The following is a 17852-nucleotide window of genomic DNA, read 5'->3' on the forward strand; positions in this document are numbered from 1 at the left end:
GAGAACGGTGTCCTCGGCCCCGATCCCGACCATCTGCGCCCCCTTCTCGAACTCCCCATTCCCACCTGCCCCAAAGAACTGAGGCGATGCCTCGGGTTCTTTGCCTACTATGCCCAGTGGGTGCCCGAGTACGCTGACAAGGTCCGACCCCTCCTCCGTTCCCCCTCATTCCCCCTCCCGCCCGAGGCCTGCCAGGCCTTCCACCTCCTAAAAACCGCGATCGCCAAAGCCGCCATGCATGCGGTAGACGAGTCTGCACCATTCCAAGTCGAGAGCGATGCCTCCGACTTTGCCCTGGATGCCACCCTCAACCAGGCGGGCAGGCCCATCGCCTTCTTTTCCCGCACACGCCAAGGCCCCGAGATCTGCCACTCCTCTGTTGAGAAGGAGGCACAGGCCATAGTGGAAGCCGTCCGGCACTGGAGGCACTACCTGGCCGGAAAACCATTTACCCTCGTTACTAACCAACGCTCAGTTGCATTCATGTTCGACAACAAACAACGAGGTAAAATCAAAAATGATAAGATATTACGGTGGAGGATCGAACTCTCCACCTACAATTATACTATCTTATACCGGCCAGGTAAGCTCAATGATGCTCCTGATGCCCTGTCCCGTAGTACTTGTGCCAACGCACAGGATGACCGACAGCGGGCACTACATAATGACCTCTGTCACCCGGTCGTCAGGCGGTTCTACCACTACACCAAGGGCCACAACCTGCCCTTCTCAGTCGAGGAGGTCAAGGCCATGACTAGGGACTGCCAAGTCTGTGCGGAGTGCAAGCCGCAATTCTACAAGCCAGACAAGGCGCACCTAATCAAGGCTACCCGCCCCTTTCAACGTCTCAGCATTGACTTCAAAGGGCCCCTCCCCACCCACAACCTCAACACGTACTTCCTCAACGTCATCGACGAGTACTCCCGGTTCCCCTTCGCCATTCCCTGCCCCGACACGACCTCCGCCACCGTCATCAAAGCGTTGCACGACCTCTTCATGCTGTTCGGTTATCCCAATTACATTCACAGTGACCGGGGCTCCTCCTTCATGAGTGAGGAGCTGCGTCGGTACCTGCTCGCCAGGGGCGTTGCCTCGAGCAGGATGACCAGTTACAACCCCCGGGGGAACGGAGAGGTGGAGAGGGAGAACGCGACAGTTTGGAAGGCCGTGCTGCTAGCCCTCAAGTCCAAAGGCCTACCAGTCTCCTGTTGGCAGGAGGCCCTCCCTGCAGCACTCCACTCCATCCGGTCCCTTTTGTGTACTGCAACGAATGCTACCCCTCATGAGCGGATGTTTCTCTTCTCCAGGAGATCGGCATCCGTGACATCGCTTCCATCCTGGCTCCTGTCACCAGGAGACGTCCTGCTCCGCAAGCACATGCGGACCTCTAAGGCGGAGCCCCTGGTGGAGAGAGTCCGTCTCCTCCACGCCAACCCACAGTCCGCGTACATAGCGTACCCCGACGGGCGTGAGGAGACCATCTCCATCAAGGACCTGGCCCCCTCTGGGGCCCCTGCCGCCCCCGCCCCGCAACCTCCACCCCACTCCCTCTCTGCTCCCGTCGATCCCTCGGTCTGTTACTACTCCGTGCCAGCCGCTGTCATCTCGCAGTTTCGCCTCGAGCCAGCCGAAGCGGTGGGGGAAGTCATGCCGCCTCGCGACCCAGCACCACCGACCGCACGGATACCGCCGGACACTACCTCAGCGTCGCAGCTCCGACGTTCAAAGAGATCGACCAAACCCATCGTTCGTTTCGACCTCTGACGACACGGAACCTCCTGATGGACTCTGTTCGTTACCCCCTGTTTGTTCACTGTGTTTGCTACTCCATATTTTCACCCCGGACTTCCTTCTAAACAAGGGGTGAATGTGGTGATACACTGTACTTCCCTAGCATTGTACATAGTTATATAATAGTTGTGTGTAACGTGGCCCTGTAATCCTGTGTGTGGTACTGTGTATTGTACTGTAGCTCTGTAGAGGTTCGGTCACCTGTATGTAACCTGACCTGGCCACGGAGAGCTCCGCCTTGGCCACTCCCTCGGGAGTTAAGTATAAGACCCAGCTTCTGAGACCGGACCCATTTTGTCTGGGGTCGTCTGTGTCGGGTAAGCTTCTTATGTAGTGTATTAAAGCCTTGGTTAAAGTCTCACATGTCTTTGTGGTTCTTGACGCTTAGTGCATCAGGATCTTAATTCAGGTCTTGCCTGCATGTGGAAACAGGTTCTCTATGTCCATCCTATTGAACCATGTTATAACCTAGATGACCTGATCAGACATCACACTTCTCTTTCCTTGAGAAAATAGCCCCAGCCTTTTCAATTTTTTTGTGAAAGGTAACCCAGGCCGAGTATCATGATCATTTTATTTTTGCTCCTTCTCCAGACCCTCTATTCCCTTTTTATAACATGGAGCTGGACTTTACACTCAGATTGGAAGTGTTTTCAGGGGTTTGAGTGGGGTTATTGGAACAGCCCAGCTCCCTCACACCAACACCCAACCTATTCTCCATAACCCAGGGGATGGGTAAGTGTTGCAGGAATATCAGGGACCATACTTTTATGGACATATTTTATTCCCATGTCTGTTCATATTCTGTCTAAATCGCACAAATAAAGGCGCAAAAGCAAGTCAGACCTCACTAGAAAACAGGAAAGGGTTAACTCGGACATTAGGCAGGCAGCATCAACACAGGCCATCAGCACCCACAATGGCAAAGGTCTAACTAACTCGTTTTCATTAGCAACACAATCAGGGATACCACATGGAGACAGCCAGACGTCAAGAAAGATCATTATCCCTGGACATCCAGGCAGGGAAGGCCGTTAACACTCTCTCATAGCTGACATGTTAAATGGGGGCCAGAAATCGTCCGAAGATGCGATTATCAGGACTGTTTCAAACAATGCCTGTGCTTAACAAAATTATGCGAACCATCCGGCATTCAGTGAAACAAGTCAATATGTTATTATTACATTTTTCAAACTATCTGTATTCAGTAAATAATTACCATATCAATGCGGAACCTTACAACATCGAACAGCATAACTGACCATTGCAATCTGCTCAATTTGGAAATTTGGACTATTTGTACATACAAAAAATAATTTTTTAAAAAATTAATACTGTTAGGCTCACAGGCTAATGATATCACATGTAAATATACTGATGATAATGTATTAATTTATTCCTTCAAAGGAAAGGGGATGTAGTGATAGCATGGTTGTGTTGTAATTCACCAACTGACCACTAGGACTCTCATTAGTATATAAGTGAATGTTAAAGTTTCAGGTGACCTCAGACTGACTAGGGAGTTGGGAGAGAGGGTGCTTTTGCATGTTCATACTGCTATTCATGGTGGCATGGTAGTACAGTGGTTAGCACTGTTGCTTCACAGCGCCAGGGTCCCAGGTTCGATTCCCGGCTTGGGTCACTGTCTGTGTGGAGTCTGCACGTTCTCCCTGTGTCTGTGTGGGTTTCCTCCGGGTGCTTCGGTTTCCTCCCACAAGTCCCAAAAGACTTGCTGGGAGGTAATTTGGACATTCTGAATTCTCCCTCTGTGTACCCGAACATGCGCCAGAATGTGGCAACTAGGGTTTTTTCGCAGTGGCTTCATTGCAGTGTTGATGTAAGCCTATTTGTGACATAAAGATTATTATTATTTTCTGTTGTTTTGTATATAATTGACCCACAGTTAATATTAATAAATTGTTTATAGATTCAGCTACAAGTGTTCTTCTAATATAAATCAGGCCATCCGACAATAATATTACATCCTCCTCTTTTTCCATTCTACTTTCCTTTTCAAAATGTTGTACATCTTTTTACTATTATTCATGGAACACAGGTATCACCGTCTAGGCTTGCATTTATTCCCATCCCTAACTGCCCTTGAGAAGGTGAGTTGCCTTCTTGAACTGCATGTAGTGCAGGTACACCCGCCGGAAGGGAGATTCAGGATTTTGACCCATTGACAGTGAAAGAATGGTGATATATTTCCAAGTCAGGATGGTGAGTGACTTGGAGTCGAAATTCCAGGTGGTTGTATCCCCATGTGTCTGCTGTCCTTGTCCTTTAAGTGGGCAGTGGTTGTAGGTTTTGAAGATGCTGTCTAAGGAACCTTGATGAGTTCCTGCAGTGCATCTATAGATGGTACAAACGGCTGCCACTTTGCGTCGGTCATGAGGGGAGTGAATGTTTGTGGATGGGGTGCCAATTAAGCTTTGTCCTGGATGGTGTTGAGCTTCTTGAGTCTTCATGGAGCTGCACTCATCCAGGCAGATGGAGAGAATTCCATCACACTCCTGACTTGTGCCTTATCAATGGTGAACAGGCTTTAGGGAGTCTTTGAAAATGTTTAGTTCCCAAACTTGATCACTTTGCAACTATGTTTTTCCAATGACAACTATATCAAACCCATTCATCACTGTTTGTGCCACTTGTTGTCCATTGCATTACAAATTCTTCCTGCATTCAGATGGCGGCACAATGGTTAGCACTGCTGTCTCACTGCATCAGGGACTCGATTCAACTCCAGCCTTGCATTACGACACACTGGGCACATGCGCAGTCAATTCCAGCCCTGCAGGCCCCAGAGTCCCAACATAAGTGAATTAACCAATAAATCATATAAAGTTTTTAAGCTCTTTGGTCCAATGACTTGCACACACCAGATTTGTGAATAAAACACAAAAACCTGTATATTTACAACAAAAGAGCAAAAGATAAACATAAAAATGCGATAATAGAACAACAGCCTGCTAATTTAATTATTCCCCTCCTTCACTGTCCAATCCTCTACCCACAGATACACAAGACAGATGCACAGTAGGATGACGAAGGATCAAAATAATGGAGGAATTAAAAAGAATGAAAGTTGAGTATCTTCGCTGCTGAGGTTGTAGTCTCTGTGGTCGGCTATCTTCTTGGGACATGAAAGATTGAAACTACCAGCTGGTTTAGATCTTCTAGTTGGAACATTCAGGCCGGAGATTCAGGCTGTGGGATCCCCTCTAGGGAGACACTTTAACTTGTGTTAACCAGGGCCATCCCCAGGGAAGATACACTTCAGAACTGTTCAGTTTCCTATCTGTCGTCAGCTTCAGCAGACTGACCAACAGCCTGTCCCAGGTCAGCAGATTATCAGGGCAGCAACTTCCACGAGGCCTTTGAGTGGTCTGGTAACTGTACAGGGCGAGGAATCCGGAAAGCAACCCTCCCCCCCCCCTCCCCCCAAACCCCCAGCTCCGTCTTCAGGCTTTAGATAGTCACTAGCTGGATAGAGAGAAAACACTGGCTGTTCTGATTACCTGGAGTGAGCCCCCACTGAGGTATTAGAGAGAGAGAGATCCACCCTTTTCTGGGAGAGACATTGAACATAATTCTGCTCAGCTTGTGAGTTCAGGTCACACTGAAACTCACACAAACAGAGTCATATAGCAAGGAGCCTTGGGAACAATTCAGACCAATCCGCATCGAATATTTGCCAAGTCCCGGGATTTCAATGGAGTCAATTGGCAGCTGGCCAAGTCCATCAAAGTGTCATCACTGGACCAGGCCAAATAACCCATTGTTTGGGCAGGTGTTCTTGGACCAGTCTAAATAGGACACTACACTGGGGGGGAGGGTTCTTGTTTAAAAAAGCAATGGCAGAGATTCTTTAGAAGCCAGCAGAACAAGAGAATAATGGAATTACACAAGGAAAGCAACATTTAAACAGTCAAAACAAGATTTTGACATGCGGATCCTTACACTTGGGTGACTGTCTGTGGAGTTTGCATGTTCTCCCTGTGCCTGCGTGGATTTCCTCCGGGTGCTCCAGTTTCCTCCCACAGTCCAAAGATATACAGTTTAGGTGGATTGCCATGCTAAATTGCCCCTTAGTGTTGAAAGATGTGCAAGGTGGGGGAGTGAGCCGAAGGAGGGTGCTCTTTCAGAGGGTTGGTACAGCCTCGATGGGCCAAATGACCTCCTTCTGCACTGTGCGGATTCTGCCCTGCCCTGTGTGTCAATGAGAAACTGGGCCCAACACTTGAGGTTCTGCTTTACCAGACCCCTGAATGGTTTCATTTTGACATTGTAGTATTGGGCCCCTTTAAGGCATGTATATCGGGAGGGTCAAGTGATCCCCATCACCCAATGGGAATCGAGCGTGGGGATCATGCTGCAGAGCGTGGGCTGTTGCAGCCAGAATAGATCCTAGAGTGAGTAGTGATGCCATCGTGAAAGACTCTGTTAATACCGTTTGTAAATCAACCGTTATAATTCATAGAACATAGAACATACAGTGCACAAGGAGGCTATTCGGCCCATCGAATCTGCACCGACCCCTTAAGTCCTCATTTCCACCCTATCCCCATAACCCAATAACTCCTCCTAATCATTTTGTACACTAAGGGCAATTTATCATGGCCAATCCACCTAACCTGCACATCTTTGGACTGTGGGAGGAAACCGGAGCACCCGGAGGAAACCCACGCAGACACAAAGCGAACGTGCAGACTCTGCACAGACAGTGACCCAGCCGGGAATCGAACCTGGGACCGTGGAGCTGTGAAGCCACAGTGCTAGCCATTGTGTTACCATGCTGCCCTAAATTTCTGGTGTGGCGCGCCCCCGGGATTCTCCGTCTCGCCAGCCGGCCAGTGGGGTTTCCCATTGTGGGCAGCCCCACGTCGTCGGGAAATCACCGGGCTGCCAGCACAATGGAGAATCCGGACACCAGCCCATGGTGTCTCAAAGGAAATTAAATTACTTTGAATTACACAGAGTCTACATCAGGAAACAATACATTCAGCCCGACTAGTGGTTTAGACTAGGTGGGGAGATGGTGGGGCAGTGGTATTGTCACTGGAAACCCAGGGTAATGCTCTGGGTTCACGGGTTAGAATCCCTCCAATGCAGATGATGAAATTTGAATATAAGAAAAATCTGGAATTAAAAGTCTAACGATGACCATGAAACCATTGTTGGAAAAACCCATCTGGTTCACTATTGTCCTTTAGGGAAGTGAATCTGCCGTCCTTACCTGGTCTGGCCTACATGTGACTCCAGGCCCACAGCAATGTGGTTGACTCTTAAATGCCCCCTCAAGGGCAATTAGGGATGGGCAATAAATGCTGGCCTTGCCGGCGACGCCCACGTCCCATGACCGAATAAGAAAAAAATGTAAGCCTCGCCCACTTGATTCCCCACATCTTATCCGCACTTGTTCCTTCTGCTTTTTGCACTTAACTAGTTTTTCCTTAATTGTAACTATGGGTGTGTTACAGTCCATGATAGGGCAGACTATTATCAATGATATAAAGTCCAGGATTGGAGAGATTGCATATGGGCTGTGTGAAAGGAGATTCAATGGTTACAGTAGAGTTCATGATGGGGGAGATTGATATCGGTGATGTATGGAAGAGGCAGGAGTCGGGATTCTCCGTCGGCTGACAACGGAACTGCAAAACACGATTGGGCAGAGAATTGCACGTCAGTCGAAAATCGAGGCCGGTACTGGATGCCGAACAGAATGTCATTCTGTTGTCCGGTGCCTTGACAGCGGTGTGAATGCGTTCCATGCTGCCCGTTGGTATAGCCATGCAAATTGCACAGATTTGCACAGATTGCGGGGCATATCGTTAACGGGCCCACCCTTGAATTCTCCGGGCCCCTCCCTGTGACGCTCTGCCTCCGGCAGATGGAATTACCGATGGTGAGGTCCACTTGTGGTATTGAAAATTGGGAACCAGGCGCCATGGTTGTTGAGGGGGAGAAAGCGGGTACAAGGAGTATCCAACATCACTCTCATACGTTGACAGCTGTGTCGCTGGCCCGGGGGGGGGGGGGGGGGGGGGGGAGTAGCGGGGGGCTGCCACGAGGTGGTTTGTGGGGTTGGACTAGCTGGGCACGGACTGCCATTTCCACAGCCTGCAGACAACCATGCAGCTGTGCACGCCGCTGACTGCCCATTGGGAACCGAAGGCCACAAGTCGCATGGGTGCATCCCCCGGCCACCCCGCTTAGGTGCTCTCCAGCCCCAGCTAACCCATCAATGGGATGGACATGCTCCAGCGCAACCAGGGCCATCTTCTTGGCTTGGGTGAGGGTGCGTGGCGAGTGGAGTGCCGATAAGCAGCTCCTGCTTGTCAGGCCCTCCAGTACCAATCCGACCCCGTCATATCACATGGGATAGTTTCACGTGGTGCCGGTGCTAGCCCAATAAAGTGTCCTGAACTGCTCCGGGAGCAGCACTGCTATCGTGAACGTAGAATACTTGCAATTCAGTCCCGGCGTCAGCATTAGGGATGGATTCTCCCCTGTCGGGATTCTCTGTTTCGCCGGTCGCCCGGGGATTTCCCGACGACGTGGGGCTGCCCGCAATGGGAAACCCCATTGGCTGGCTGGCGAGACGGACAATCCCGGGGGGGCGCCTCACCCGAAATCTAGTGCAGCAAGACGGAGACTCCCGTCCTTAGTCCCTCAAATGGAGAATTCTGCCCAGGAGACTTATTTTTGTTCCATTGTTGCTTACAAAATGAATTTAACTCACAGTACTGATCCATGCAATCTTTATATTATACAGGAGTTACCCCTTAGCTGACCAACTTCAGTACCTCAGGAAAGGGGAAATCACCAATTAATGTGGAGTTTTTATAATTCCAATATCGAAGACATAAAAGACATAATTTCTGTTATAATTTTTTTAATGCTTAAATAAAGCATTGATGTTAGAAAATATGCAGAGAATAAAAGTCATAAATTACAAAAACGAAGTGCAACCTTATGTCAAAAAATAATTAATTTGAGAGCAGGGACAAAATGTAAGAATCTTTTGGAGTTTACACTGCTACAGTAACATCTACCAACAGTTAGTTGCACATTGTAACTGCGGTTCCAGAACTAAAGCAATGGTTGATTCCAACCTAATTAATATTAATGTTTAAACAGTATAAGTTACATTCTATGTAACTGTGAACAATATCAAATACATTGATTACAGTCTGAAATCATATCAGAATAATGATCTTTTAAATCTTTATAGTTCAGGTTATGATCATCAGGAAATGCTCCAAGCTCCCACCTGGCCAACCCCCACCTCCTTCCTCTGCCCCATACACTCTCCGTCACCCAACCCCCTTTCCCTCCCCTTCTCCCAACTCAGCCGATACTTTATTCGTGAGACTTTGCTGTGAATAATTCAACAAAGCCAATTTATGCTTAGCTGACACAAACATACACATGCTTACACACTCACTCACGTGCTCACACACACTTACTCTCACATACTCTCACACGTACATACTCGCACACACAATCATACACACTCACTCACACACTCTCTCACAAACTTTCACACATACTCTCACACACTCTCACGCACACACTCACACATACATACTCACATACACACACGCACACACTCTCTCATATACTTTCACACATTCTCTCACACACAATCAGGCACAAATGTGCCTGTGAAGCGGACATCATTAAGCAGCAACTGAGAGCAGGAGCTCTGGCCGAATTTCTCCTTTCTGACCCCTGACCCATGAGATATTAAGGATGACAGCCCTTAATATCTGTCAGAGTGAGATTAATCAGAGTGAGGTTATTGAACCTGGAACAGATCAATGGTAAAGCCAGAGGGAAGTGGGTGCACCTGCCCTGTACAAATTAGTTACTCACTCCCATAACCAGGTGACCCATCGGGAGAGGCACTGCATCCTTATTTTCTGCTTCGCACCCTCATTGCATATGACTTATTCTTTGTCCTAACTGCAGCAGCTGATTGGCCACGTCACTGGGAAGGTCGATGTTGACCTGATCTTCAAAATATTTTCTGATGGCTTCTATTTCCTCTTCCCAGAATTTTTTCTCAACACTGAAGAGTTCGTCCATGTTCACGACGCCGAGGCCGTTGAGGTTAAGGGCGTTGTCTGCAGGAATGAAGCCCAAAGGAGACAACTTGGCGCAGTCCTCCCCCTCGATTCTCCGGAACATCCACTCCAGGACTCGACAGTTCTCCCCAAAGCCCGGCCACAAGTAGTTGTTCTGATTATCTTTGCGGAACCAGTTGACGTGGAAGATCTTGGGAAGTTTTGAGCCGGCCCTGTGCTCCATGCTGAGCCAGTGTGATAGGTATCTGCCAAAGTTGTATCCAAAGAAAGGCCGCATGGCGAAAGGGTCGTGCATAATGACCTTCCCTAAGAAACAATGACAAAAGGAGCAATGAAGAACTCGTGTTGAGAGTGACACAGGGACTACCCAAGTTAATATTTGTATGGGGATAGAAACACAGAAAATAGGAGCAGGAGGAAGCCATTCGGCTCTTTGAGCCTGCTCCGCCTTTCATCATTCATCATGATCATGGCTGATCATCCAACTCAATAGCTTATTCCCGCTTTCCCCCCATTATCCTTTGATCCCTTTCACCCTAAGTGCCATATCTAACTGCTTCTTGAAAACATACAATGATAAATAACACCACATCGTAACCATCCCATTTCACTCAAAATCTGAAGTGATAGCTTTTCTGTTTCCGATGTGAACTTAGATAATGAGTGTTAGCAGACTCCTCACTCATATCTACGTGTATTCGTTAGGAATCACAGGAAATTGTTACTGGCCTGAACTGTGCCCCAATGTTCCAACCATACTCTATACCAATATTACTGGCGTACACTATGTCCCAGTGTTACTGGCATAGCCTGTGTCCCAGTGTTACTACCACACTCTCTATAAAGATAAAGATCCTTTATTGTCACAAGTAGGCTTACATTAACACTGCAATGAAGTTACTGTGAAAAGCCCCTAGTCGCCATATTCCGGCACCTATTCGGGGACACAGAGGGGGAATTCAGAATTCTCAGCTGATACGGGAATTGAACCTGGGCTGCTGGCCTTGTTCTGCATCACAAACCAGCTGTCTAGCCCAAGCTAAACCAGCCCCAAGTATTATTGGTGTCCCAGTGTTACTGGCATAGATTGTGTCCCAGTGTTATTGCTCTACATCGTGTCCCAGTGTTATTGGCGTACACTGTGTCCCAGTGTTACTGGCGTAGATGACGTAGCAGTGTTACTGGTATAGACGGTGTCTCAGTGTCACTGGCAAGCATGGTGTACCAGTGCTAATGGTAACAACCCTCTGGGAGAAGGAAAATTATCCTCATCACCGGCTTAAATAGGAGACGCTGGGCTGGATTCTCCGATTTTGAGGCTATGCCCGGAGCATTTGTCTAGTTTTACGGATTTTCCGGCCAATGGCCAAACACGATTTCGCCATCGGCAATCAGAGAATCCAGCACCCTGTATTTTTTATTTATTTCTTTTTTTTAATATAAGTTTAGAGTACCCAATTCATTTTTTCCAATTAAGGGGCAATTTAGCATGGCCAATCCACCTGCCCTGCAAAGATGGGTTATGGGGGCGAAACCCACGCAAACACGGGGAGAATGTGCAAACTCCACACAGACAGTGACCCAGAACCGAGATCGAACCTGGGACCTCGGTGCCGTGAGGCTGCAGGGCTAACCCACTGTGCCACCGTGCTGCCCAGTACCCTGTATTTTTAAACTGTCTCTCCCATAAGGGAAACCTCCTCCCAGCATCTACTCTTCCAAGTGTGGTTAACTCAGCCCAACGCATCACACAAGCTTGCCATACTCCCATTGATTCTGTATACACCTCCCGCTGCCTCAGGAAGGCAGATAGCATTGACAGAGACCCCTCCCACCCAGGCATTGCCCTCTTCCAGACCCTTCCATCAGGCAGAAGATACAAAGGCTGAAGACCCGCACCTCCAGACATAGGAACAGCTTCTTCCCCACAGTTACTAGACTCCTCAACAACTCTCCCTCGGTCTGATCTGTTCCCTGTGAGAACACTATTCACGACGCCCTATGCTGCTCTTACTCATGTATTTGCTTTGTTTGGCCCCTTGTTCCGCACTGTAACCAATCACTGCTTGTCGATGTACCATTGTCAATGTAATCTGTTGATGAGTATTTTGTCTGCTATGTACGTACTGTGTACATTCCCTTGGCCGCAGTATACTTTTCACTGTACTTCGGTACACGTGACAATAAATATCAATCAATCAATCAAGTCCTCTCAGGATCTTATATATTGCAGAAAGATCACCTCATTCTTCTTAACTCCTGTGTACAGGCGCAACCTGAGAACCTTTCCTCATAGGATAAACCCCTTCCCCGATCACTTCCTCTGAACTGCTCCTAATACAATCATATCTTTTCTTAAGTAAGGAGACAAAAATTACTCAAGCTGTGGTGTCACCAATACCCTGTACAACTGTTACAAAACATCCCTACATTTATATTCTACTCCTTTTCAAATAAACACTAACATTTCAATGTGCCTTCCTAATCGCTTGCTGTACCTGGGTGCTAATTTTTTGATTCATGTGCCGGAATGCCTGGATCCCTATGCACTATACAGTCCTGCAATCTCTCTCCATCTAAATAATATATTGTTTTTTTATTCTTCCCGCCAAGCAGACAATCTGATGTTTAGCCTCATTATACTTCATCACTTTGTTTCCCACATACTTAATCTATCTGTATCCCTTTGCTGATGGGTTATGTCCCCATCACAACTTACTTTCCTACCTATTTTTGTGTCATCAGTAAATTGAGCAATCATATATTCAGCCTCTTTATTCAATTCCTTGATATATTGTAGGCCCCAGCATTGATCCCAGCCGCATTCTAATAGTTATAATTTGCAAACCCAAAAATGACCCATTAATCCTGACTTTCCTGTTAGTCAGCCAACCTTCTGCTCATCCCAGTCCATCATTCCTAACACCATAAACTCTTATTTTGTGTGCTAATCTTCGATGTGGCACCTTATCAAATGCCTTTTGGAAATCCAAGTACACCACATCTACAGGTTCTCCTTTATTCACCTTGCTTGTTACTTCCTCAAAGAACTCTGACAAATTAAACACAATTTCACATTTACAAACATATGTTGGCTTCGCCTTATTGCACTAAGATTTTCTAAGTGCCCTGACATAACTTCCTTAATCATAGCTTCCAGCGTTTTCCCTACGTCAGATGATAGGCTAACTGGCCTGTAGTTTCCTGTTTTCTGACTTCCTCCTTTTTTGAATAGAGGAGTTACATTTGCTGTTTTCCAGTCTGATGTAGCTTTCCAGAATCTACAGAATCACAGTCAATGAATCCATTATCTCTGCAGCCACTTCTTTTAAGATCCTAAGATGTAGGCCATCAGGGCCTAGGGACCTGTCCGCCTTTAGTTCGAATAATTTTCTCAGTGCCCTTTCCCTGGTGATATTTGATATTTAGAACTAAAGCCATCCCTCACTATTGTACCAATGTCATCCTTAGTTAGAAGAGCTACCCCACCATCTTTTCCAAGCTTCCTAGCCTTCCGAAATGTCAAGTACCCTTGAATGTTCAGGACCCAGCCTTGTTCACTTGGCAGCCACGTCTCTGTAATGGCTAGCAGGTCATACATCTTTATTTCGATTTCTGTTTGTCCTGAGTGCTCATGCACATTCAGATTGCCTTTAGTTCTGTCTTTTGTTATTTTTTCAAACTCTGGCCTTATCTTATTCCTATATTCTGTCCCTTCCTGCCATGCTCTGATTATCATTGCCTCTTATTGCTAACTTGCTCTGTTGTATAGCCCTTCCTCTTTAATTGATCACAGCATCCCTCATGTGATCCCCCACATCACTATTTAGATTAAGGCCCTCTCTGCCACCCTAGTTCTCTGTGTAGTGATCTGATCATCTGTACATACATCTGCACATACACCAGGGATTGCAGACAGATGTAACAGCCACTAGAGGGCATCAGAGATGGGTATAAAGGGTCCAGCCCAAGGTAGGATCCGCCCCTTTCAGAAGCACAGGGCCAGGGAGCAGCAGCAGCAGACAGAGACAGCTCAGCATAGGCAGCTTGCCTTAGCTTCACTGGTCATACCTCTTGATTGTATTACATCTAGTTAAGCTCTAGAAACAGAACGAACCTACTGAATAAAGTATTTGTGTTAACTGGAAGTCTACAATCTTTATTCAGACTTAGAGAATAATATATGATACCAGGAATGATTTCAGAAAGTTAGCTAGACACCAGCAAGAGAAGAAAAACTTAAACTGGATATTCGACTGTGGAAGACTTCGCAGCAAATGGATCCTCGATGACTAACTGATTCAATGGAACTTGCTCGAACTCCATGGCGGCTGGAAATTTATGTTATAACTGGAAAATGTTTGAACAGATGTTCCAAATATTTATCACAGCGAATGATTTAAGCCATGCCTCTGATGCAACAAAAATAGCCCTACTTCTCTCAACAGGAGGGCATGGAGCTAGAGAAATCTATCATTGCTTTAATTACTTAGACGATAAAGACAAATCCAAAGTAGAAATCATACTCAAAAAATTTGCTAAATGCAGCAAAAGTCAGGCTGGTGAGATGCTGGAAAGATTTAACTCTTGTCAGAGAAACGGAGGGCCCATCTCTGATTTTATTACAAATCTCAAGTTAATACCACAAGGCTGTGATGATGCTGATTTCAGAGACACTGTGATAGTGCATCAATTAATTTCTGGACTATCTGATAAACATTTGAGGGAAGAACTATTACAAAATAAGCATCTAACTCTAGAAATCGCTATACAAAAATGCCTTGCTCATGAACAAAAACAAAATCAATACTGTCAGTCGTTACAAACACCGACTCAGTGTCTAGAAAAGAAAATCGGAAAAAACGGCGCCAAAACTTACCACGAGGCGGAGACAGGATTGAATGAAGTTCTGAACGGCAGCCATCTTGAGGAAGGAGCCGCACATACGCAGTTGTGCTAAGAGCGCACAGTAAAGGAAACGCGAATTGCGCATGCGCAATCGAGTCCAGTGTAGCCACCTGGGTTGGCCAACTCCCGATGTAAAATGGAGGACAGCAAAGGCTGAAGGGAAATTCAGCCAACACAGGCAGAAACTAGCAGGTGCAAGTTACTGTGTATTAAACAGTCTAGTTTTGAGTCTAGACCCTTCGGTTGTAGCAGCCCTTCCCGACCCACAGAATGTAGGAGGAGGCACCCTTGCAGAAATGCATACCGCGATCCTAGACGCAATCGGGTATAAACGGGGTGACCCCGTAGATGGCTTCAATAAATGCAGGCAAAAGAAAACCGAGCACCCCACAGCGTTTGCTGGACGCCTGTGGATTCACTTTGCAGCAGTTTTTGGAGACTTAGACCGCGCCCATTTGTCCCCAGACAACATGGCCAAATGGACCCGCACCCTTATCTCCCATGCCACAGAAAGAGGACAAAAAGCTTGTGCGAATTATGATCCCTCAGAGGAGGCTCATAATGAGAAATGGGTCGTAAAAAGATTGTCCCGCGCCTGGGAGCAGTCTGTACAAAACAAACCCGAAGAAAAGCAGGCAGAAGCAGACATACAAGCAGTTAAAACACACCAGAACCCCGCATGGGTAAATGAAAGCAAGAACAGCCCCCCATCAAAGTCACAGGAGTGTTACAACTGCAGAAAGTGCACCCAACTGGAGCTCCTCACAGACCGCATGGTTCGGTTGGAGCAGCAATTGGATGCACTTAGGAGCATGCAGGTGGCGGAATACATCGTAGATCGCAGTCATATAAATGTGGTCACACCCAAGGTGCAGGCAGAGAAATGGGTGACCACCAGAAAGGGCAGGCAGTCAGTGCAGGAATCATCTGTGGTTGTCCCCCTCTCGAACAGGTATACCCCTTTGGATACTGTCGGGGGGGATAGCCTATCAGGGGAAAACAGCAGCACCCAGAGCAGTGGCACCACGGCTGGTTCTGATGTTCAGAAGGGAGGGTCAAAGCGCAGAAGAGTAATAGTAATAGGGGACTCTATAGTCAGGGGCACAGATAGGCGCTTCTGTGGACGTGAAAGAGACTCCAGGATGGCAATTGTATAAGGTGTTAGTGAGGTCACACCTGGAGTATTGTGTTCAGTTTTGGTCTCCTTACTTGAGAAAGGACGTACTGGCACTGGAGCGGGTGCAGAGGAGATTCACTAGGTTAATTCCAGAGCTGAAGGGGTTGGATTACGAGGAGAGGTTGAGTAGACTGGGACTGTCCTTGTTGGAATTTAGAAGGATGAGGGGGGATCTTATAGAAACATATAAGATTATGAAGGGAATAGATAGGATAGATGCAGGCAGGTTGTTTCCACTGGCGGGTGAAAGCAGAACTAGGGGGCATAGCCTCAAAATAAGGGGAAGTAGATTTAGGACTGAGTTTAGGAGGAACCTCTTCACCCAAAGGGTTGTGAATCTATGGAATTCCTTGCCCAGTGAAGCAGTAGAGGCTCCTTCATTAAATGTTTTTAAGATAAAGATAGATAGTTTTTTGAAGAATAAAGGGATTAAGGGTTATGGTGTTCAGGCCGGAAAGTGGAGCTGAGTCCACAAAAGATCAGCCATGATCTCATTGAATGGTGGAGCAGGCTCAAGGGGCCAGATGGCCTACTCCTGCTCATAGTTCTTATGTTCTTATGTTGCCTCCCTGGTGCCAGGGTCCAGGGTGTCTCCGAACGGGTAGAGGGCATCCTGAAGGGAGAGGGCAAATAGGCAGAGGTCGTTGTACATATTGGTACTAACGACATAGGCAGGAAGGGGCATGAGGTCCTGCAGCAGGAGTTCAGGAAGCTAGGCAGAAAGTTAAAAGACAGGACCTCGAGGGTTGTAATCTCGGGATTACTCCCTGTGCCATGTGCCAGTGAGGCTAGAAATAGGAAGATAGAGCAGCTAAACACGTGGCTAAACAGCTGGTGTAGGAGGGAGGGTTTCCGTTATCTGGACCACTGGGAGCTCTTCCGGGGCAGGTGTGACCTATATAAGAAGGACGGGTTTCATCTAAACTGGAGAGGCATAAATATCCTGGCTGCAAGGTTTGCTAGTGTCACACGGGAGGGTTTAAACTAGTATGGCAGGGGGGTGGGCACGGGAGCAATAGGTCAGAAGGTGAGAGCATTGAGGGAGAACTAGGGAATAGGGACAGTGTGGCTCTGAGGCAGAGCAGACAGGGAAAAGTTGCTGAACACAGCGGGTCTGGTGGCCTGAAGTGCATATGTTTTAATGCAAGAAGTATTACGGGTAAGGCAGATGAACTTAGAGTTTGGATTAGTACTTGGAACTATGATGTTGTTGCCATTACAGAGAGCTGGTTGATGGAAGGGCAGGATTGGCAGCTAAACGTTCCAGGATTTAGATGTTTCAGGCAGGATAGAGGGGGATGTAAAAGGGGTGGAGGAGTTGCGCTACTGGTTAGGGAGGATATCACAGCTGTACTCCGGGAGGACACCTCAGAGGGCAGTGAGGCTAGATGGGTAGAGATCAGGAATAAGAAGGGTGCAGTCACAATGTTGGGGGTTTACTACAGGCCTCCCAACGGCCAGCGGGAGATAGAGGAGCAGATAGGTAGGCAAAGTCATTTCCGCGCCAGCTGGCGGGGCACCAAAGGCCTTTCCCGCCAGCCGGCGGGGCAGAAATCAGTCCGGCGCGGGCCTAGCCCCTCAAGGTGAGGGCTCGGCCCCCCAAGATGTGGAGAATTCCGCACCTTTGGGGCGGCGCAATGCCGGACTGATTCGCGCCGATTTTGTCGCCGGTCGGCGGACATCGCGCCGATTGCGAAGAATCCCGCCCCTGACATGTGGGAGGCTTTCACGTGTCAGTTGAAAGGAATTCAGGACCGGCATGTTCCTGTGAGGAAGAAGGATAAATACGGCAATTTTCGGGAACCTTGGATAACGAGAGATATTGTAGGCCTCGTCAAAAAGAAAAAGGAGGCATTTGTCAGGGCTAAAAGGCTGGGAACAGA

The 17852-nt window shown here is 47.6% G+C and overlaps 1 protein-coding gene across 1 annotated transcript in view; it reads right to left on the bottom strand.

The window, feature by feature from the left end:
- Positions 1-9717: 9717 nt before the first annotated feature.
- Positions 9718-17852, bottom strand: part of LOC140428257 (phosphoenolpyruvate carboxykinase, cytosolic [GTP]-like) — a 446086-nt gene continuing 437951 nt past the window's right edge. The window contains exon 8 of the mRNA XM_072514529.1: positions 9718-10190. Within this exon, the coding sequence (XP_072370630.1) occupies positions 9733-10190 (458 nt within the window). The 3' untranslated portion in view covers positions 9718-9732. The remainder of the gene's footprint in view (positions 10191-17852) is intronic.

Source organism: Scyliorhinus torazame, chromosome 8 (genome assembly GCF_047496885.1).
Source record: "Scyliorhinus torazame isolate Kashiwa2021f chromosome 8, sScyTor2.1, whole genome shotgun sequence".
Classification (NCBI taxonomy): Eukaryota; Metazoa; Chordata; class Chondrichthyes; order Carcharhiniformes; family Scyliorhinidae; genus Scyliorhinus; species Scyliorhinus torazame.